This window comes from Theropithecus gelada, chromosome 2, assembly GCF_003255815.1.
Source record: "Theropithecus gelada isolate Dixy chromosome 2, Tgel_1.0, whole genome shotgun sequence".
Taxonomy (NCBI): Eukaryota; Metazoa; Chordata; class Mammalia; order Primates; family Cercopithecidae; genus Theropithecus; species Theropithecus gelada.
Genome location: NC_037669.1, coordinates 21,074,156 through 21,085,301, shown reverse-complemented (window position 1 = coordinate 21,085,301; position 11,146 = coordinate 21,074,156). Strand labels below are relative to the sequence as shown.

The 11,146-nt window shown below is 38.0% G+C and overlaps 1 protein-coding gene across 16 annotated transcripts in view; it reads left to right on the top strand.

Annotated features, from left to right (window-relative positions):
* The first annotated feature begins 2,505 nt into the window (after positions 1-2,505).
* ABI3BP (ABI family member 3 binding protein) overlaps positions 2,506-11,146 on the top strand; it is a 262,565-nt gene continuing 253,924 nt past the window's right edge. For all 16 annotated transcript variants that reach the window (XM_025377138.1, XM_025377133.1, XM_025377139.1 and 13 more), the window contains exon 1: positions 2,506-2,715. In XM_025377138.1, the coding sequence (XP_025232923.1) occupies positions 2,637-2,715 (79 nt within the window). In that variant the 5' untranslated portion in view covers positions 2,506-2,636. The remainder of the gene's footprint in view (positions 2,716-11,146) is intronic.

Here is an 11,146-nt window from a genome sequence, read left to right as displayed (position 1 = left end):
AATACAGAGAGGTACAGGTGTTACATACACACGCCATGGGTTGTTTTACAGAAGAGGAATGACAAGCTTAGAGAACTTAAATCTTTTATGATGGGAAGTGATCATGTATTCCCATTGCCCCAGAGGGAGATGTTACCTTTATTATATGGGACAGAACACAAATTTCTATCTTCTAAGGGGATATTTTATATACAAACATTCTTTACAAGATGTTCTGGAACACAGGGAGTTAGTGCCTCTGCTCATAGGATGTACAGAAACATTAGTTACCCTTGTAAAATTGTCTCCCAACAACTGTACATTCTAGATCATACTCAAGTGTTCTGTGACATAATCTAGAACTGATCCTTAGGCTATTGGGAGGAATTGATGAATTCTGTTTCCTTTGACACTTACTCATCGTGTACTTATTGCATTCTTATATTCTAGGTACTAGACACAGTAGTAAAAGAGGCACAGTTCTTTTCTGTAGCGTTACTCCTCCCTAGTCTGAGGAGAGCCTAATACTTTCAACGTCTTCACTGAATGCTCAAGTGTCCTACTAGCTAAGATAATGCAACAGTTTTTTTTTTTTTTTTCCTGACACAATAATTAGAGATTGTGCTTCATTTAATTAGCCTCCAGTCAGTTGCAAAACTGCAAATAATGATTGCTAAGGTGGATTTGACTTTGCCTGCTGGCCACGCAGAGGCCAATTCCTGAATTCCTGCTGGCCAAGCAGAGGTCAGTTCCTAACTCTTGCACCAGCCCCTCATAAATGTTTTGAAGAACCAGCCTTCTTTACAATATTTCTGCTGGGTTTGTTCCCCTCAGAAAACCTGTCATTTCCTACTAACACAGTGGCCTCACTGGCTTAACGTGATGGCAATGACATATAGGAGCAGAACCAGCAGTGCCAGCTGGATAAATGTCCTAACCCGGATTGAGGGAGCTGCTTAGTCAAGTAAAAAATCAGAGATGAAAAAGACCTGTTAAATAACCCAGTCCCTCCTGTAGTCAGTGCCAGAGCATTCCTATGGTGAGAGCTTAGACCCAGCCAGCTCTAAATGACTTTAACAAGATGCCTTCTCACACTTTATTTGGAAGATGGGGCTGTCTCTTCAATTTTTCTTTTTTTCTTTTTGGTAAGTTTTCTAACTAGAATTTCATTTGACCAGTGTTACTTAATTTTTCTCCGACTGTTTTTGGTTCAGCTACAGCACCCCAAAGAGGTAAGCGATTTTCAAAGAGTCAGTAGAAATATACCAACAAAGTTTAAAGTACTTTAGTCACCCCCCCATTCCACCCATGTGTCTATATATTTTGACCAAAGTGATGTAAGGCGAAAGGTTACACATGTGGACTTCAGAGGTAAATATGCCCAGGTTAGAATTATAGTTCTACTTCATTGGGGGTTTATCATTTTCATTATTATTGTTTCCAGTGACTGCCATTTAGTAAATGCTTCCTGTATGTCAGGCTCTATGGCAACTACTTTCGAAAAACTGCTAGCAAATTTATGAAAGTGGTACTGTCACGTTTATTTTCGAATTTAAAATGTAGTAGTTAAGACCGGAAGCACTGTAGTTAAATGGCCTGCTTAAAAATGCCAGCACTATGACCTTGGACTTGCACTTGACCTCTCTGTGCCCAGTTTATCTATCTGTAAAATGGGGATGATGACAATGCCTGCCTCATAGACCGTTCTGAGGAATAAATGTCTTAACATGTGTAAACTGATTTGATCAGTGCCTAACATGGAGCAAGCATTTAAATGTCATCCATATTGATTATATAGAGATGAAGTTTGCTCGAGGACAATTCATTAGTAAGTGGCACCCATTATTAAGCAGTAGAATATACTAGCATTGTCAGGACACTTAACCTTTGTTCCTCAGTTTTTCTTAATGGCAAAATGGGGACAATGCCATATCTCCTGCAGAGGCACTGGGAAAATTAAAATACAATAAAGTAGGTAGACTCAATTACAGAACTCAGTCCACAGTTGAGGCTCACATAGTAATAGTGCTCTCTCTATGTCTCTACATCTACATCTGTAGAATATATGTGTATACACATACGTATTGTACATAACGTATAGCTTTATAGCCATAGACTTACTCTTAAATGTTTCTTGTAATACAGGAACTACAGAATGACTCAAAATATATTTTTATGAGTTTACACCCATTGAAAAGAATTGGGTTGGTTTACTGGATAATTAAAAACAGTTTCCTTCTTAATAAGGTTTTATTTTATATTTTTAGCATTTTGATAGTTTTTAATATATTATTTCTGGATTCTTTAAAATGGTTTACCAACGTTTCAAAACTGCCTGAATACTTCTTCTTTCACAAATACAGATCTGCCATAATTTCAATTTTTATATCTCAGAGGGAAGAGGCACAGTTACAACTTAGCAGAAAGAAACAAATGTGATGATATGTTTTTGCTGTTGTGCTTTTTTTTTTTTTTTTTTTTGGTGTGTGTGGGAAAGGGTGTGATGTCATCTTGGCTCCGCCCCCTGTGAGTAAGCCCACGGCACAGCTAAGTGCAGCCGCCCGCCTCTGTCACCGGGAGGCAGTCCACTTAAATGCAGCTCCAGGGCTGCGAGGCACCCACCAGCATCATTCCCCGTGCGAGGTGGCAAATGCAACATGCTCTCCAGCTTGGGGTGCCTACTTCTCTGTGGAAGCATTACACTAGCCCTGGGAAATGCACAGAAATTGCCAAAAGGCAAGTAGCCCGATGTTTTATGTTTTAAAAATAATATTAAGGTATAGACGTTTTTAAATGTTGATTTTGAATATGATCTGCTTTACCATATGGGGGGAATAGAGTTATTCTGCAGAGAGTCAAAGTTCAAATGTGTGAAGGGGTCGCTTAAACTTGTACTTTCCCCTCCTGTTCTTTACTTTTCAATTACAGCTCTTTATTGCAAAAATGAAAACAAACTTATTACATTGAGCAGTTGTTCATCAGAGCTTGAACTGTATGCTTTCAAACTATACTACTTGTATATTGAATCATATTATGTAAATGGATATTACAGTCTGTTAAAAAGAGTTGTTTGGTGTTTTTAGCCTCCTCCCCAGAGACTGCATCAGTACTAGCTTAAGATTCAAAAGAAGCTAATTCTGAAACCTTGAATCTTTGGTGTGAACCTCAAACATACCTGACTAGGAGGCTGAGGGAGCCTAGGGAGGTCAGACCAAAGTCCGGTCATGTGCTAATGTGTAGACACGTCCCTCCAGTGGAGTTTGGAAGAGGGCTTGATCTGTTGGACAGGACACTCCCCCTTTTCCTGGCTAAGTTGTTCTCAGTTTAGTGTTGGTATTTTGTTTACAAATGTTATCAGAAGAAAATTAAAATTTCTAAATTTTGACCCTAAAAACAACCCTTTGAGCCCATCAGAACCAAAACAAGAGGCTTTTGCCTCTCTCCTGTCTCTGAACATAAATGTTGCATGTACTTTTGTTTCTCTGCAGAGGCACTTCTATAAGCCAATTCTAGGTCTGTGAAGGCTTTTTATGGTTGCAGACTGCTGTAGTCAGCAGGATTATGAAAAACAGGCTGGAATTTACCATACAGTCATGATGGAAAACATCAGAGGTAATGCAGAGCTGCAGGCTTGTCAAGAACCTGGTGTGCCTAAAGTCAGAAAAAAAGGTTGTTAGTGTCAGAACATCCAAAAGATGATCCCTAGGTCCTCTCTCTGGGAAGTGTGCTCCAGGATCATCTTGTCCCAAGTGAAAACTGTTCTTTCCTCGGTGGGTAAAGTGAAACTTGAATCCAGTATGTGAAGGCTGAAGCGGTTGGCCAGTTGATATTTCACATGATGATGTGAACAGCAATAAAAAAGACTTAAGTAAACTTTCTCAACTCCGATCAAATAATTAAAGAAAAATAAAAAGCAAACACTCTGAGATCTTTTTCTCCCAAGAGTTTTGCTCCTTGATCACAATAAAACTGGGATTTAAATAAATCAATTATGAACCACAAGCATTCAGAGTTAATTGGACCTACTCAAGGAATATTTAACAGTGACATATCATTTGAGAAGAGTCTGGGGCTTTTCTTAGGCTTAATACCTACAGATGGCTTTTATTTTACTTTTTATTCATTGCATAGGGATGATATAACCACACTTTGTTACTGCAAACTTCTGCAAAATCCCAGTGCTTTAATTATCATGTTGCAATCACTAGACACAAATCTCTTGGCACAATTTTTCTTTATTTTTAATTGTAAAGAAAAAAAAACATACTTGGCAAAAATGGCCACAAAACTTTTGTTGTTTATTTTAAAAATATTTGTAGTGTTGGTAATTTTGAAAAACCATCAAATTATAATAACTATAAAAGAAATGGCAAGTCTTGTTTTTTAATACTATGTTTTTTCTTTATTGGAAAGCTATCGAGAATCTGTTAGCTGAAGTTATCTTTTTCAAACTGTGCTCCAGGCATAGGGGCACTCTTTGTCCTACAATGGGTAGAGTTTGGGGTGAGGGTGAAAAGGTAGCTGATTCCTGTCAATAACTTGGGGAATCTTTATGAGGGGGAATCACAGTAAGTGTTAGCAGTTTGCACGTTCTCAGTAAAGAAAGTACAACTTTTTGTTTCCCACACTCATTTGACTAAGAATCTTTTTTTCCATAGAAGATCTATAATATCTTAACAGGGGTTTGTGTGTCACAAGATACGTTTGGGGAAATGTAGAGTTTAAAAAGAAGAAAAAGGAGTAAAAGTTTTACTTTTATTCTTCCTTCCACTTTAGAGTTGGTTAAATACTATTTGTGACTTAAGAAGTGGTTAGAATTCTGGAGCTAGAAAAGACATTCATGATCACTTAGTCTAGTGATTCCCAGACCTTTGGATTTATGGACCAACAAAAATACACAAATATTTTAACATCAGGGTTCTGTTATAGAGAGCATACTTGAATTTTGCTATGTGAGGATGCTCAAAGGGGACAGGAGAGAATGCCTAGGGTTTATAAAAGTAAACCATTTTAACAGTTTTATAAAATAAATAAATTTAATTTCATAAATAAGTCCATTGTTATTTTTCTCATTTTCCCACAGACTAATGAAAAATTTATCACATGCCAATATTTGGAAACCACTGACCTAACATAACCATTTATTTTACAAATGAAGATACCTCAAAGCAGGGCAGATTTAGTAACTTCCCCATGTTAATGGTGGAGCCAGGACTTGATACCTAGCTTCTCATTCAAAATCCATATTCTAACCTGCCTCCTGCCAGATAGGCAGGTTCCCTGACCCCAACCTTAGGAATGACATTCTGCAGTGTACATGTGAATGCTACCTATTCCTTGAATAAAAGAGTTTTTTGTAAATTTCTTAAACATTACTTTAATTTTTAACATATTTTTCTAAGAACATATCTACATTTTTGTGTTCATATGATATATATATATATATATATAGCCCCTGTGCTCCAGCTACCTCTCAGAATCTTTATTCTTGGCACCACTGACCTTTTTATATATATATATATATGGCTATTTATAAGAAGTCAGTTGTTATATGTGGAGTGCCTATTTGCATACCTAGCCACATACTTTGTTCTAAAAAGTAAGTTATTAAAAGATTTTTGCTTACTTTTTAAAAGCTTGGAGACTATTATTAATGGACCTTTTCTCTTCCCCACCACGAAATGACTATAGTTTTGGCAAATTATTTATTTTTGTTAGCCTCAGTTTTCTCATTTGTAAAATGGGACTAATGATAACTATCTCATAGTATTTTAGGATTAAATGAGATAAGAGACACAAGTCTGGCACATAACAGATTTTTAATAAATCCTTATTGGGTCATAGAAAAGGGGATCAATATTGAAAAACATGCACACTGAATAACACACGATCTTGTATTCAAAATGTAAGACAAACCTCTTGTAAGGTAGGAGATGAGGTGGTGTGATCTTGGCAGAAAGATGGGGTAAAGGGCTGCAGTGTTGTTCTACGTGGCGACAAGGGAAGGCTTCTACTGCATTCTAGTCTGGCCACTGTCTGCCCATATGGCCAACATTACCCTGTGGAAAGCTGCACCTTTACTTTAATTCCATGGGGATTTGTAAGATGTCACAGACCCTCCAGGTGAGCTCCTGTTAAACTTGTTTTTCAGGAGGTGAATTAGACCATACTAGAGAAGAATTCTCACATTGTTTTATACCTTTGGAAGCCCCTGTGCTCCAGCTACCTCTCAGAATCTTTATTCTTGGCACCACTGACCTTTTTTCTTTTCCTGGCAAACAGGCTAAAATAAAAACCAGTGAGAACAATATGTAATGAAAGGAGACAACAAAATCTTATAGTGGGAATGCAGGCCCTTGACATACCTCTGCATGGAAACTCCAGTACACAGAAGATTATAGTTAGCCCAAAGGCAAAGGTTATTATTTTTAAGCAAGTGTGAGAAAAACCACAGAGGAACCTCCAAGATACAAGTGTAATCAGATGACCAGAGGGCATGGGGATCTTGGGTGTGACTCTTGGGATATGACACAGGGTAGCTGGCTTTTTGCTTTGGGTTCTTACCTAACAGCGTAGAAATATCTGACTTTAGGAACAAAACACAGAGCAGATGATAATCATAGCAGTAACTGCCATAGCTATTAATAACTATTACCATTACTATTATCACAGATAACATTCTTTGAGTATATCCTGCATGTGGTAATTTAGTGCTTCATATTTTAATGTGGAAAACCTAATTAAATTATTGAAGCTCCTCCATTGTCTTTGTCTCATGCTCCTATGACAAAATACCTGAGACTAGGTAATTTGCAAAGAACAGAAGTTTATTTTTCACAGTTCTGGAAGCTGGGAAGTCCAAGATCAAGGTGCTGGCATCTGGTGAGGGCCTTCTTGCTGCATCCTCACATGGTGGAAAGCAGAAAGGCAAGAGAAGGATAAACTTCCTCCATAAGCCTTTTTATTTTATTTTATTTTATTTTATTTTTTTTTTTTTTGAGACGGAGTCTTGCTCTGTCACCCAGGCTGGAGTGCAGTGGCCGGATCTCAGCTCACTGCAAGCTCCTCCTCTCGGGTTCCCGCCATTCTCCTGCCTCAGCCTCCCGAGTAGCTGGGACTACAGGCACCCGCCACTTCGCCCGGCTAGTTTTTTGTATTTTTTAGTAGAGACGGGGTTTCACCGTATTAGCCAGGATGGTCTCGATCTCCTGACCTCGTGATCCGCCCGTCTCGGCCTCCCAAAGTGCTGGGATTACAGGCTTGAGCCACCGCGCCCGGCCCCATAAGCCTTTTTATAAGGGCACCCAATCCCATTCACAGGGAAGGAGTCCTCATGGCCTAACCGTCTCTTAAAGACCTCAGCTCCTAATACTATCGCACTGGCAACTCCTGAATTTTGGAGAGAATACATTCAGACTATAGTACCTATGAAGCAGGTAAACCTATTATTCCCATTTTACGGAGCATAAAATTTTGCCTCAGAGTGTTTAAGTAATTTCCTCCAAGTAATACAGTTAGAAAGTGGCAAAAGACTATACCTTTAATTTTGATGCAATATTAGTTCCCTGCTCTATGTAAAGGTACGTTAATTTGTTCAAGTAACAAATTATATTGGATGTATACACAGAGCACTGGGGCTGGGGAGACAAAGCTTGGTACTTGTCTTCAGGGAGCTGACCAGCTTGTGGAGGAGAAAAGGGAATGGTGTGGAAAGGGATAATTACAGTAGAGAAGGGTCATCCTTCAATGTGGGTGTAGCCCAAAGCATTTTGAGAACAAAAAGGATCCAATCTGGATGGGAGGTATGAAGAATTATGAGAGAATAAGAAACCCAAATAGAGGTCTGGAGTACAAACACAAGTTGGGACAAGGAGAAGGATTGCTGAGAGGTGAGGGGCTTTCTCAACAAAGGTAGCTGCTGGCCCAGAGCCCAGGCAACCCCAGGGGCCAAAGCTCAGTGAGTGTTAAAGTACTGAGAGGGAAGCCTAGACTGAAAAAAACCATACAAGATGTAACTGTGCTCTCCTTGTCTGTATCTGGCCTGACTCCTCATGATTGATTACAAAGAGGAAATAAAATGTTGTCTTTGGACAGGAAGGCTCTTACATCTTGCTCTGTCAACTTTCCAGCTGCTCACCTGGCAGCTGGCTCTCCATGGAGCCCTTCCAACCTCACTTTGACAAAACAAAAATGTGTCACTCCAACAGCTTAGCCCATTTCTCCAAGGGGTGGTTGATGCTTATGGGAGGCTGCAGAGGAGCCCTTCCATCTTAAGTTATGGAACATAGGATACTGGTGAGGAGTGCAAAGCCTACTTGGTGTGGTTCTGCTTTTATTTGAGTAATATATATTTACGTATTGCTGGGACTGTATTAAACAGTACATTAGAAAAAAAATGGTTCTGCTGCTAAAAAGAAGTTTAAAAACCACCAAGCAAGAAAATTACTTTAGCATCTTTTACAGCTCTAAAGTTTCTTGATAGTTTTATTGATGTGTTTGTCTATCAATCATTAAAGATTATCAGTAGTCCTTAATAATTCTTAAAAGTATGATAATAATCATCATGTTTCATATCAATGATATTTAATGCTATGTTTATGTAAATTATCTCATTTTATCCTCACACTTGTGAAATATATTATCATTATCTCCATTTCACAGATGAAGAACTAAGCTTAAAGAGTATGTTAGCTACCTGTGGCTGCATAAAAAATTTCCACAATAATCTTTAATCGACTGTTAATAATCCTTAATAATCAATGGTCAACACATCAAGCATAGATTATTAAGCGTCTACTAGGTAAACTCAATGAGATACAGCCCCTGCTATAGAAGAACCTTACATTACAAATGCAAAAATTGATCAAATATAATCTGTTCTGATGCTAAATTTAGAACCCAAGGTTTAAATAAACAAAATTTTCTTGTGTTAATTATACATTCACTAGTTTAGTTTTATAGACTGCTATATTGGGCTATAAGATACTGTTAAGAATTTTTAGTATCTTCCCCTGTCTCCCTTCAAGAAAGAGAAGGGACACAGGGGAACACTTGAAAATAGAAGAATTTATCAATACAATATTATAGCAAAGACAGTTAAAATGTTATAGGTTAATGTGAGTTTACAGAAGGTTTTTTAAAGACATAAGTGAGGTGTTTAATGAAGGGAATGTCATTCAGGAGATGGGACTAATCATTCTATCTGGATCACCACCCTCAGAAAAAATTTCCCTTTTGCTGTTCCCTGATTACAATTTATAAAGTAGGTATAAACAAGAGAATATTGAAAGTAAATAGGTGAATTTAATAAAATTGATCTCAGAATAAACATAAAATTAATAAATAGGACACTCTAATGTGATTATCTAGATTATCTAGTTACCTAGAGAGATTGCTAAATAGTCAAATAAAAACATATTTGTTAAAATGACCCCCAAAAAGTAAAAATAAATAGTATCAGCTAAAGAAGGAACATGCTAAACATAATATAAAAAAACAATAATTGATATATATATTCTATTAAATAACATTTAAAATAACATTTAAAAAGATGTTATTAAAATAACATTCTATTAAATAACATTTAAAAAGATGATAAGCATATTACTATGTATCAGGCATGGTATTTAATGCTAAGTGTTTATAAGCATGTGAAATATATATTATCTCCATTTCACAGATAAGAAATTAAAGAGTATATTAGCATAATCCCAGCACTTTGGCAGGCTGAGGTGGGCAGATTACTTGAGATCAAGAGTTCGAGACCAGCCTAGTCAACATGGTGAAACCCCATCTCCACTAAAAATACAAAAATTAACCAGGTGTAGTGGCAGGTACCTGTAATCCCAGCTACTCAGAAGGCTGAGGCATGAGAATTGCTTGAACCCAGGAGGCGGAGGTTGCAGTGAGCTGAGATTGTGCCACTGCACTCCATCCTGGGCAACAGAGCAAGACTCCATCTCAAAAAAAAAAAGAGTATGTTAGTTATCTTTTTCTTATAAGAAATGTCCACAAAATTATCAGCTTAAAATAACACACATTTATTATTTCACAGTTGCTGTGAGTTAGGAGTCTGAGCCTGGTTTAGCTGGGCAGACTGTCCTCTCCTTCAAGATGTCTCACAAGGCAACAGTGAAGGTACTGGCCAGAGGTGAGGTCTCATCTGAAGGTTTGCATGGGGAAGGATTCACTTCTGAGCTCATGTGGTTGTTAGGAGATTTCAATTCTTTGAGGATCATTGGTCGAAGGGCCTCATTTTCTCACTGACTATTGGCCTGAGGTTACTGCAGGTCTTTGTCACATAAGCCTTTCTATTAGGCCACTTGCTTTATCAAAATGTACACGCCCAGAAGAGTCTGCAGGTAAGATGGAGGTCACAACCTTATGTAGCCTAATCACAGAAGCCACAACCCATCACTTCTGCCATATTCTATTGGTTAGAAGCAACTCACAGGTTTACCACACAAGTTGATTGTACACCTTAGGTTACGTAAAAGTCTGTCCACCTCAAAGAGCTCAGTGGCTGGTAGCAAGTGATATAGTGAAACTATGAACATGGGAAATCTAACTCCAGCGAATATACTGGTTTAAGCATTAAAACTCCCTCAACTTCCTACAGAATTAAGCATTTTGTGGCAGATGCCAACATTGGCAAACTGCTAATTTGTCTCCCTCAATGGTTGAAGTTAATTATAAGAAATCTCTGAGAATTGAGATAAATATCTTAAGAGTACAAAGTAAATATTCAGTACCCGATTCAGGACCTTGTTTTCTGTATACAGGAGCCCGGTCAATGCCTAGGTTCCTTTGCTGGTTTCCTCTGTGGTCCATCAAGTGTGGTTGATATCGTGTAGAGAGGCACACAAAATTCCTCCAAAATAGAAAAAATGCTTTTATTCCTGCCACTATCTCTTAAAGGAAAAGAAAAAAAATAAGAAAAAAATTAACATATTAAGTAATTAACACCTATGAACTTGATGATACTATGACAAAAAAATGTGCTTTTCTGGCCGGGCGCGGTGGCTCATGCCTATAATCCCAGCACTTTGGGAGGCTGAGGCGGGCAGATCATGAGGTCAGGAGATGGAGAAAGGTGAGGAGGTGGAGACCATCCTGGCTAACACAATGAAACCCCGTCTCTACTAAAAATACAAAAAATTAGCCAGGC